The sequence below is a fragment of the Cryptomeria japonica genome, chromosome 1, assembly GCF_030272615.1.
Source record: "Cryptomeria japonica chromosome 1, Sugi_1.0, whole genome shotgun sequence".
Taxonomy (NCBI): Eukaryota; Viridiplantae; Streptophyta; class Pinopsida; order Cupressales; family Cupressaceae; genus Cryptomeria; species Cryptomeria japonica.
The window spans coordinates 94,969,882-94,982,596 of NC_081405.1; the positions used below are offsets into that span (position 1 = coordinate 94,969,882).

At 36.2% G+C, this 12,715-nt stretch overlaps 1 protein-coding gene across 3 annotated transcripts in view; it reads left to right on the forward strand.

Annotated features, from left to right (window-relative positions):
- The first annotated feature begins 3,278 nt into the window (after window positions 1-3,278).
- Window positions 3,279-12,715, forward strand: part of LOC131041867 (uncharacterized) — a 155,518-nt gene continuing 146,081 nt past the window's right edge. Inside the window, exons 1-8 of one of the 3 annotated variants that reach the window (XM_057975093.2) lie at window positions 3,279-4,359; window positions 4,656-4,691; window positions 5,076-5,099; window positions 5,284-5,368; window positions 5,439-5,512; window positions 5,615-5,745; window positions 5,843-7,582; window positions 7,663-8,367. In XM_057975093.2, the coding sequence (XP_057831076.2) occupies window positions 4,335-4,359; window positions 4,656-4,691; window positions 5,076-5,099; window positions 5,284-5,368; window positions 5,439-5,512; window positions 5,615-5,745; window positions 5,843-7,582; window positions 7,663-8,367 (2,820 nt within the window). In that variant the 5' untranslated portion in view covers window positions 3,279-4,334. The remainder of the gene's footprint in view (window positions 4,360-4,655; window positions 4,692-5,075; window positions 5,100-5,283; window positions 5,369-5,438; window positions 5,513-5,614; window positions 5,746-5,842; window positions 7,583-7,662; window positions 8,368-12,715) is intronic. The other 2 variants (XR_009105080.2, XM_057975094.2) reach the window with 2 other exon arrangements.

Consider the following 12,715-nt stretch of genomic DNA (forward strand, 5'->3'; position numbering starts at 1 on the left):
CTTCATGGTGATTTGGAGGAAGAGATTTATATGTCACAACCAGAGCATTTTTTAGTGAAAGGTAAATAAAATTTGGTTTGCAAGTTGAAAAAGTCTTTGTATGGTTTAAAACAGTCTCCTAGGATGTGGTACCAAAAGTTCGATACCTATGTGTTGAGTTTGGGATTTCGGAGGTCTAAATCCGATCATTGTGTTTACTTTAAAACTAATAATGGTCGCATTCTCATTTTTGCATTATATGTGGATGATATGTTACTGTTTGGGAATGGACATTTGATTTTTGACTTGAAGTCTCAGTTGTCAACACAGTTTGAGATGAAAGATTTAGGTGTAGCTATGTACATTCTGGGAATGGAAATCAGAAGAGACAAATCAAACAAAAAGCTTTGGTTAAGCTAGAGTAAGTATGTGAATTCGATGTTGGAGAGATTCAACATGACAACTTGTGGATCCATGATAGTTCCTGTTGCATTGGGAATGCAATTATCTATGGAGGATTGTCCAAAATCTCCATCTAAGGTGGAGGACATGGCTAGTGTACCATATGTGAGTGTGGTTGGTAGTCTCATGTATGCTATGGTTTGTATAAGACCAAACATTGCCCAAGTAGTGCGAAACCTGAGTCGATATATGGCTAATCCTGGATGGGTGCATTGGGATGTAGTTAAGAGAGTGTTTAGATATTTAAGGGGTACTTCCGAGTATTCCTTGTGCTATCATAGTTATCCTACTAAACCTCGACATTCTGTAAGTATTCATGGATATGTGGATTTAGATTGGGCAGGTGATATTGATAGTAGGAGATCCACCAGTGGTTATGTTTTCACCATGAATGGTGGTGCTATTAGTTGGATGAGTAAACGACAAGCTATAGTTGCTTTGTCCACGACAGAAGCAGAGTATATGGTAGAAACTCATGCTTGTAAGGAAGCCATTTGGCTTAGAAAGTTGTGTTCAGATATTGGGTTTGAAGCAAGATTGATTACTATCTGTTGTGATAGTCAGAGTGCTATTTTCTTAGCATAGAATCTGACTTTCCATGCTAGAATGAAGCACATTGATGTTGAGTTTCATTTCGTTTAAGATATAGTAGAGGATGGGAAAGTAAAATTGGAGAAGGTTGACACTTTGACGAATGTTGCAGATGCATTGACAAAACCAGTGAGCACATAAAAGTTCAGATGGTGTTCCAGTTCTATGGGCCTCTCGACCCCCTTCGACAAATGGGAGAATGTTGGGTTTAAGGTGTCTCAACCTTTGCAAATCCTAACATTGATTTAGCATTAATTTATTTATTATTTTATTTATTATTTGCCTACAAATGTCTAGTCATCTAGTGGGAGCCACATGCTTGATGGCATCCTACTTGGCGATGACTGTATGACACACATGTTGCGCATGTGGAGGTAGGCTTCCCACTTTGAGGATCTTGACAAGTGTCAACCTATGACAAATTCTATGACATATTGGACAAGTGGTAGGAGATACCTTTTGTATGGAGAAGGTGGGTGCCCAAGTGGGGTTATGACGAGTTGTAAGGGAATAAGCTAAAATTAGTCATTTATGATGGATTCTCTTACAATTGTAAGTGTTGTAAGTTATGACAATTGTAAGATGCATAAGAGCATTTGTCATACCTCCAAATAGTAATTTTTTGGGTGCCCAATTTAGGAGGTTTGAATGGGGAGTCATTTGGAGATGTACACATGTCATTTGCATGCTTTTTGGTGGCCGAAAAATAGGGCCAAATACTTTGCATGACCCCATCTTGTTGCTTCATCTAGAAGCTTCCTTCTTTGATGTATTTCTCTATAAAAGGTAGCCATGAAGAGTAGTAGTCATGTAATGTTTTGTAGGTGAAGTGTTATGCTGCCGAAATTAATCTAGGTTGTGGGTTGTAGTTGTAGACTCTTATTGAAGAAGCTAAGTGTTGATATTGTATTGTAAGAATTTGATTACTAGAATACAAAGCACTGTGCTTTTGGAGTCTGGGGTTTTTTTTATTTGAAAGGGTTTTCCCCATGATACATCTTGTGTTTATTATGTTTATCTTTATGCATGCTTATTGTCTACCTATGAATGTGTTTTTGTTTCTGTAATAGAAGATTTGTAAGAAAATTTGCACTATCTCCCCCACTATATTAGCGTTAGGAAGCGTTTTCCGCACCTTATCTTCCTTTCAATGGTCCCTTATGTTTTTTCTTTTACTGCTTTAGGTTGGACTTGGCTTGACTCTAAAGACTCTATTACTGTTATGGTTTCTTTAAATAGTTTGGTTAAGTTTGTTATGATTGTTAATAGCTACGCTAGTATGTTGCGGAAGTGCTTATGGCTAGTTTCTTTTTGTTTACTATAGGTGCTTTATGGTTTTTGATCTTCGTAGTATGCGATTAATGTGCTACTATTGGTTATCTGGTTGAATTTATGCCATTTCGGCTATTGTATTTTGGGAAAGCATCCATGTTTTGCTACTATTAATATAAAAAATAATTAAATGAATAAAACTACAACCGATATTCAAAATTATCTTGAGTACTATAGGATTTAAGTCATTTGACTTTGCTAGATTGTGTTAGTGGTCTAGATGTTGGCTTTGTTGTACCTCTTTTTTCTCTATGTTTCACATTTATGTTTTAAGTGTTTTCTTACAATTGCTTATTGGTGGGGTCTTGCTTGTTTGGTGTTGCATGATAGACTTTATGTTATCTATTTCACTAAGTTGTTCATTATTGATGAAAATGTGTCCTTGATATATCTTTACTAATTCTTATAAAAAAATAAAGCCTAATCCAAGGGCTTGAACTTAATTGGTTAAAGCATTGAGTTCTCAAAATGGAGACCTAAGTTTGAATCCCAAGGGAACATGTAATATGAAATCCAAAGTTGTGACTCTTAGTTTCTAAATAAGTAAATTTCTAAGTATGAACAAATTATTTGTAAACGATTTAGATTTCCACAGTTCATGATGAAATGTGGATATAGAAACTTAACATAATATTCATAAAAATTAATTTGAAACATATCAAAGCGAGTATTTCTTTAAATAAAAAATACTATGCTAATGAAATAAATAAAATTTAGAACAAATCTATTAACGTATTATAACATCCTGACAAGATCTTAACTGGTCGCACCCATTGTATTCATCCGGCTAATTTTTACCTGAAATATGAACCACATTATTTAGATATATGACAAATTGAAATTAAAATTTATATTTTTGAAATTAATATGATATATGCCGTCTGACAAGCAGCCCCGAGTCAAATAATCTGATAGATTAGGCATAGATTGGCTATTCATCTTGATAAAAATGCCAGCATCTAATAACATATGGCTTACAGTCCACTACTTCCGTTTTCATTATCTCCATGCTTTCGTCTTTAATGCTAACATGTGTATTGTGGCCAAGAAAAACTACTGAAGCTGACCGAATGCAAATCATTCAATTTTTTGCACACAGATTTCAATTTAGTTACAGTTCATTTATGGTTTGCAACCCACCCGTCTAACAACTAAAACTTGTGTGCAGCTGAGCTACATCCGACTTCATTGCGTTATATATTATCATTAGAATTAGCATTGACATCTCTCTCACTTGACTTATTTACAAAATTGGGAAAAAAAAACAGTCTGGTCTTTGTTAAGTGCAGCCTAAAGCTCAAACTCTTAGCCTTGCAGTTCCAGAGCTTTTATCTGAGCATGTGGGTGTGCTAACTTTGTGATATCGTATGGTGGGTGTTTGGATTTCTAGGCATGGGGGTTTAAAATGGATTTTGTCGACGAGAGAAGTGGAAAGTGAAGGAATCCTGCTTTTGAAAAATGTTGAAGAATAATCTCTTTAGCCTTTCGGCTGCAGCTGCCAAGCTGGTGCAGGAATAACTACAATTGGAACACTGTTGAAGACATCTCAAAGAGAAGCTAGTTTCCCTATCAAACAAAAAAATAATTTTACCAACATTAAAGAAAAAGTTGCACCCCCTTTCCACCTACGCGCCTTGTTTATAAAAATCTATACACAATCGTAAAGAGTAGCTTCTTAAATCTGTTAGGCAATAGGATTCATAATTGTTTCAATTTTTTTTCCTTCACCTGTGACCATACCCTGTACATAACAAGTGGGCAACTGTAATCTGTTTATTTTTGCGTATCAGGCTCTATCTGCAAATTGGGCTGTATCACTAATAGTTTGAAAGAGCAAGAAATTCATTGATTTTGTTTGAATACCCTTCTGCAGGATAGGCTGTGCTTACTACTTAGAGAGAAATCAAATTAGTTTCTAATTGCATTGAACCTTAAACGAAGGCAGGGAAAATTAAGAGGGGAGTTATCCAATGCCAGGAAGTATCCGAGTATCAGGTGTCTTGCCTAAACTCGTCTCAACAAAGTTTGAACTTATGGCAAATAAAGCATAGAGAATTTATTTTCACTTGTTTCTTAATTTATTTGTTTTCCAAGCAAGCGGCTAGAATGATTTTGGTTCTACGTCAGCAAGACTGTAATTTCTTGCTGACAAATGAATACTGTCTTCTATCCTTTTTAGCGCTAGGTCATATCAATGCTGTACAAAAACATTTAAGCGGTAAAAGTGAATCATACTGAATAGCATGCTATCATATTGACTAAATCTTTGTACTATTTCTTCTTTTATGCAGTTCTCGAGTCAGTAGATTTGCCTCCGGAAGCCACAGGTGAGAAACAGAGAGTACTTCAATCAACCTTTTACTTTTGGTAGATTTGTTTCGGTATTTTCCAATTTAATAAATATTTCCATTCTAAATTAAAGATACTAGTTTGTTTTCAAGATAGATATACCCGATGTGCCCTGTATAATCCATTCTCACGATTTTCGAATATTCAACATTCTGTCCATTGACAAGCTTGAATTTGTCGACAAGCTTGAATTTGTCAAATCCTAAGCTAAGACTAGTAAATTTCTTATAGACAAGAAAACCTAATTCTATAATTTCAACCTTAGTTGTTCTGGTTTGTAATTTGGAGGAAACATACTGCAAGAATGAGCTATCAGGATTATCTAGCAAGGTTCTGATAGCAATTTGTTTGATATTGAACAGGAGGAAAATACGTGTCAATTAAAGGTATGATACTCTACATTTTCTAATTATACTTTAGAGATTTCTGCTGCTGAGATACACCTTCATTTGCAGTCCAACATGTGGCTTCAGCTTTTGAGTAACCCACAAATTGTTGCTTTTTATCTGCTATAATGAATCATGGATGTAAAGTGTAAAGCAATGATACTGGTTTTCCTTTTGTGTTCAGTTAGTATTGGCAAAAAAGAATTCCAGACAAAGCCTTCTGAAGTAAATGGAGGAAGAACAGCAGCGTGGAATTCAAATTTTGCTTTGTAAGTGACTATTTCTGCAAATACAATCTTGTACTCTGTTATTTCTCCTAATGATCTCAATTTGGTGCAGCCCGGTACTAAATCTTCAAGACAATCTAATGGTGGCACTTCTTGATAGCAAGGGCAATGCCATTTCTCAAACAGGTTCGTTTGTAAAGAACTTTGTGAGTTCCTTCTTGATATATGGGATTGAAAATATGTTTGGAATATTTTTCTCATCACATTAAGATATGAACTCATCTGCAGAGATTGGAACCCCAATTATTGTTGAGAAGGGCTCCTTGGAAGAAATATTTCCCCTTAAAGGTGGCGGGTGTGTTCATCTAAGGTTAAGCTTTGTTCTAACATTGGAGGAGCGCATGAAGATTGAGGCCATGGTAAGCAATTTTTAGCTTTCTCGTTAGATTTTTTCCTAATTTGTAACATTTCAGGCTCTTGCAAGGTGCAATGTTAAAGTATTTTTGTTTCTTGCAGAGGGAGGCTGCTCTTGAAAAGAAGTACAGAACTGTCAACAAAAATCCCACCACCCAGGTACTGAACTCAGGAAAAGAGAACAGGACTAGTGCTCTGATTTCTGGCACGGTCATTTCACAAAAAATACTTAGGGATGTTATTAGTAAAGATGAAAGCTACAATGAGAAGAATCAAATAACAACTATAGTTGTTCCCCGAGTATCATTACCAAATGAGATGCAAAAGAAAACAGAGACTACTGAACGAACATCACTTGCTCCAATATCATCACCAATTGAAAATGTCATTCATAAAGAGACTTCTAGTCATGATTTAAAGGATATATCTGATCAGAATTTGGAAGAAAATGGTTGCCAGTATCTGCCTGTAAATGAACTCGAGGAAGCAGCTGCAACTGTTTCATCTAAAGAGCTCACTCCACCCATCAAAGATTCATCTTTGCTTTCTGATAACACGTCATTTCCAAAATATGAGAGTATAGAGGTCGTGCAAGAAAATACCCTGTTGGCAAATGAAAATATAATGCTTGCTCAGTTACCCCCTGTGAAAGACAGCCTTGCAGAATTGGAAAATTCAGAGGTCCATAATTTTACCGATAAGTTTTCTGTGATTGGACATGGGCAGATTGAGTTTGAAAAGAAAGATACAACATCAATAATTGCAGACATGGTAGTTTCTGAGACACCAATAGCTTCTTCAGGATCCTGTCTTCTGCCAGATTCTTCAGATAGTCATGATTTTGTAAATTTAGATACTCAATTTCATGGTGGAACTCCTGATATGCCTTCTGAATCAAATTCTTTGTCAGGATCTGAGGGAACTGCAAATTCTTTATCTGTAATAACTTCAAGTGAAGAAGGCATACCTACCTCAAGTTTACCTACTTTTCCGAATGTACTGGCATCACATTCTTCTGAATCAAATTCTTTGTCAGGATTTGATGGCACTGCAAATTCTTTATCTGTAATAACTTCAAGTGAAGAAGGCATAGCTACCTCAAGTTTATCTACTTTTCCGAATGTACTGACATCACATTCTTCAAGGGATGGTTCTATTTCCTTGTCTCATTTGGTAGATAGCCCAGGTGATGCAACAGAAGAGAAAACTATTCCCTTTCCAAACATTTCCCCCAAGAGCACTCAACTTGATCAAAATTTTCAGCTACATCAGTCCATTCATTCAACTGAAATTCCACATGCTTCAACTACATATGATAGTATCCCTGGCAAAGAAATCATTACTGCAAGTCATCCTGATTCTGACTTTTGTACAGAAGATTTGTGTACGGATCAAACTTCGGCTATTGTGATCAATACTGAAAACACACAACTGCTTGCTCAAAATATATGCTTGGCACAAAGCAGTAATATTGATTCTCTCTACAAAGTCTCACAATCAGACACTGGAAATGGTTCCTTATCTGGTAAAGAAACAGAGGGAGTTTGTGAAGCATCATCTTTGCAGGCAGTTCCATGTCAACCATCATCAACAGCAAAAGGCCTTACACAATCTGTTTCTTCCAATGTCTCTCAGCTGATTGATAACAAGTTTCACATTGTTCTGTCCACTTCTTTTCCTAATCCTCAAGCATCACGCACTGTAATAGGGGATGGTAGACAGAATAGTGTCAAAGCAAAAATAAAAGTTTTTGAGAGCACTTTATCCTCACAGACTAAGAAGGGGGTTAAACAGAGTGGTGTGAAGGAAAAGATAAAGGTTTTTGAAAGCAGTTTATCTCAGGTAACTCTTTTCTACTTTTCCTCCAAGTTATTACCTCAAGGAATAAGTATTCCTTTGTTATTAATTTCAAGTGTTTGCAGGACCCAGATAGTCATACCATTTCCTCACCAAAAACAAATCACAAAATTGAAGCACTAAGGGCTCGGCAGCGGTTACAGGAAGAAGCAGCTTCTGCAGAAGCTGCAGAGGCTAGAAGGCGGGCTGAAGAAGAGCAAGCAAAAATGAAAAGCACCACTGAGGAAAGAGATGGAAATAAGGATTTCCAGAAGAGGCAGGAAGAGTTACGATTCTCAACACCAGCTAAGCTGAAAAGAAAAGATTTGGAAAGAAATGAGGAAGGGGATAAGAGACAACCACAGAAAGATGTAAAAAATATCACAAATTCTAAAGAGGATATAAGAACACAGACATTCAGAGAAGAGGAAGAGAGCACATTAACGAAACACCCGAAAGAGAAAGGAAAGAATCTATCAAGGGCAATTAAATCTAAAGAAACGATGACAGAAAATGATTGTATGCAAAGAGCTGTCAACTGGGAAACAATGAGACTTGGTGAGTTACAATTGAATAGAGATTTTCAAGGCACAGTTGTGAAACCAGATATATCTGCAAAAGAGAATGAAGTGGTAGAGAAATCACTGATGTATGAATCTACAAAAGTGACACGGAGTAGCAAAGCATCTGAACAAAACCGGGATGTAGGAATACAAGCGGGGGAAAGCCAGCTTATTAAGCCTAAAGGTGTAAGATCAGTTATGGAAGCCAGGGCAACCAGGAATGAAAAGGTACATTTGCAGATTCTTCCTTTAAGGACATATGACCATTGTAGGCGTTTTTATCTTAAAACATTTATTATATTTTTAAGCATGTTTATAAGGTTTGTGATTGATAGGGAGCTTCATGAAAAACCCTTCAAGAACCCCAAATCAACATGGAGTTCCAATCTCAACACAACATCTTCACTTGTATTAGAGGCATAATCTGATCATAATCATCATTCTACAGTCCAAAACAATATTATTATCAAAGCATTACACATATATACAGTCAGCAACTTGCTTGATAGCACTATCTCATTCTCCTGATTCAAGGTCATGTTTGTAGATCAATGTTTAATACTAGAATTAGGCCTCAAAGCTTATTGACCTACAATAGCCATCATTCATCATTACCTTCACACACTTCAAGAGGTCACCATCCTGTCCATCAACAACTCTTTCACAAACATCAAGAATCATTCAACAAACTATCCTTCATTAAGTTTAAACAATCAAAGCTGCAACTTTTGACAGTACAGAACTCTGTTGCTAATAACTTTCAGAGAAGACATTAGATTTCCAATCGCTCCGGTGGAGATGTAGATAACTAGGTTTACAAAAACATATCCAAAATATAGCTAGATCCAATAGTTAATTTGAGAGTTATGCCCCCCGTACTGAGACCGTTTTGACTGTTACCAAAAAAAACAAGAAATGTGCATGCCCAGTCCGCCTAGGGCATCAAATTACTCACACAATACCAAACCATTCAATACCAAATCAAAAGGGTCTGAAAGTGCTCTGAATCTACTTCAAGATGAACCAAGAATAACATTTTTTTAGCAGGTAAAAACCAAGTTATGAACAAACCCTTGTCAACTATTTGTAATAGAGGGTTTTATGACAGTTTTAAGAAACTTCATTATATCTTTCTCCATCTTCCACGACTGAAGCTCTCACTAGATCCAAAACAAATGTAATTAACCATACTTCATGTCCAAATATATTTTAGTGGTTTTCCAATCCATTTACATATAAAGAAATGCACACAAATAGTCAATAACGTGACTGAGACAACAAATGTTATAAAACTTGAATAAAACAACATATTCGTTTACTTAATTCATCAAAACCAAATACATACAATTGTTCGTCATGTCAGAGGCTTCCTTCCTTGACCATCCACTAATCACACATGAGGAATTACAATCATCTTTATGCACCAACTTCATATCTGTCACCATTCTGCAGAGATGGATGACACTTAGAGGTTTTTTTGAAGGTATAAACTCTCAAGCACTTCCTCCAACGTGATCACTGTAAAAGTATTGTAATTTCCAATTTAATGGACAAGTTATATGCAGGATGGTGTCTTTTTATTTTATATTATGACTATGACACTAATATTGTTATCTGTCTTTTACTGCAGGTAAGGAGGATGAACATGTATCGATTTCAATGTCATCTCCTTTAATTTGAATGAAGTATAAATAGTAAGATGGCCACGATCAAGTGGCACCTTGATCGGACATGTCTTTTAGACATGTCCGACCAAGATGTCACTTGGTCGTGACTCTTACAACCATCAACCGATCCATAACTAATTGATGCTATAAACATACCCGATAATGAATCGGTATCATTGTTAATGGTAACAGTGCTTATAAACATACCCGATAATGAATCGGTATCATTGTTAATTGTAACAGATCTTAAACGTACCCGATAATGAATCGGTATCAAAGCATATGATAACGGATCAATATAAAGTAAACAATAACAATAGCTGTTAGCATTATATGCTATCGGGTTAATACCTCGATAGCATATTAATGTTGATATATGCTATCGGGTTAATAGCCCGATAGCATTTAGATTGACGCTTAACATAGTTAAGTAGGTCGTCAATTTAATCCATCATTATCCAATATCAATATCATAATTATGATCAATGTTATAGTCTGATAAACATAAAGCATGAATGAGTAAACTAATAGCAGAATAGAGGAGATTAATGAGTTAGGAAAGTCTTATCTTGCAGAAGCTACTAATGCATTAACACTCCCTCTTAGCTTTTGGAAGATAAAGTAACCTGCATCACATTTCTTTTCCAAAAATGTCAGTCTCCAAGAATATATATCATCTACAAATATGATATGAAGTACCATTAGAACATAGGATACAAATATAAAACATTACTCTAAGTATGTGACATAGAGTATCACCCAACCATGTGATATAAAAGATTCATCATTTTATTATGACAAGATATCACCTAAACACGTGATATCAGTATTGCCTAAATACGCAATACTGAGGATAAACATATGAGGATGGTTAATTTCTCATCTTATCCAGGTTGTGATATGTGTACAAACATTTTATTCAAATGTTTTATCACAACACCATCATGGCACATCCATGACATACCAGAGATCCAACATGATAACTGGTTTGAGAATCATAAGATCGTCACCTTATGATGTCTGCATACAAGAGTTCATAATCTGAGAGATCGTCACCTCTTAGATATGAACATAGGGGGTAAAAACCCAGAATGTCTCAACATGACAAAAGAAGTTTACATTTTCAACATCTTATTTACAAAGCAGATTACCTTTCTATCATACCTAAACCCTTTTTGAAGTGATCAACCTTCACTCTGGAAAGTGGTTTGGTTAGAATATCTGCAGTTTGATCTCCCGTACTAACATATTCTAATTTGATCACATTTTTGTCTACCATGTCTCATACATAATGGTATGGGATCTCAATATGTTTGGATCTATCATGGAACACTGGATTCACTGAAAGTTTTATGCAACTTTGATTGTCGCAATGGATGATAGTAGGTTTCAACGGATTACCAAACAATCCCACAAGCAACTTTCTAAGCCACACTGCTTCTCGGGCAGCCATGGAGGATGCAATGTATTCGGCCTCGGTGGAACTTTGCGCTACAGAAGACTGCTTTCTGCTGATTCAGGATATCTTGGCTGATCCTAAATTGAAGCAGCACCCAGAGGTGCTTTTCCGGTCAGTCACACTTCCAGCCCAATCTGAATCTGTGAATCCGTGTAGATTAAGATCAATTTTCTCATACTTGAGACCAAGATTTAAGGTGCCTTGTAAATATCTCATAATGTGTTTTACTGCTACCAGGTGTATCTCCTTTGGCTCACACATAAACTGACTCAAGGCATTTACTGCATAGCAGATATCTGGTCTTGTATTTACCAGATACATAAGAGACCCAATCATTTGCCTGTATAGAGTGGGGTCAGTAGAAGGTGATTCAGCTGCCGCTTCTTTAAGTTTATGAAGATTGGTTTCCATTGGAGCGGTCATAGGTCTGCAGTTTAGCATTCCAAATCTCTTCAGGATGTCTAATGTATACTTGCCTTGGTTTAGAACAATGTTATCAGAATTCTGCCATACTTCCAACCCTAGGAAATAATGAAGGAATCCCAAGGCCTTCATATCAAATTCTTTAGATAGCTCTTTCTTGCATTGATCTATAAGGTGATCTTCTCCTGTGATTAATAAGTCATCAAAATATAAAATCATTATTAGCATATCACCTTTATTCTGTTTGTAGTAGAGATTAGGATCTGCATCATTTTTAGAGAAGCCTAGTTTTGATAGATATGTGTCAATTCTTTCATACCAGGCCCTGGGAGTCTGTTTGAGCCCATATAGAGCTTTCTTAAGTTTGTGCACATGAGATTCTGCATGATGGATCTCAAACCCTTCAGGTTGCTCTAAGTATACTTCTTCAGATATCTCTCCATTAAGAAAAGTTGTCTTTACATCCATTTGATGTACCTTCCATCCCTTTGCTGCTGCAATGGCTAGTACAGTCCTTACTGAGGTATATCTGGCTATAGGAGCAAATGTTTCTTCATAGTCTATTCCTTCCTTTTAAGAAAATCCTCTGGCCACAAATCTTGCCTTATATTTTTCAATGCTGCCATCTGCTGCATGTTTGATCTTGAAAAGCCATTTAGAAGAAACAACAAATTTCTTAGTTGGCCTAGGAACGATTTTCCAGACATCATTTTTCATTATGGATTGATACTCTTTAGACATAGCATCCTTCCATACTTGATGTTTAAGGGCATCTGTTACATTGTCAGGTTCGTTTTTAGATAGATCATTCATAAGAGCAACATAGCTAGTAAATTTATTAGGTCTTTTGCTTTCTCTGAGGGTTCCAGAAGGAGCAGCAAACCTCTGAGCTTCTTCTACTGTTTTGGTGGCCCATAGTGGTCTTTTCTTGAGATTTCTAGGTGAGTGTTCATTTTCATTTTCAGTTTCATCTAGATTCTCCCTCTGAAATTCAGGGGCAGGATTTTCATCTAAGTTAAAGGTAGGT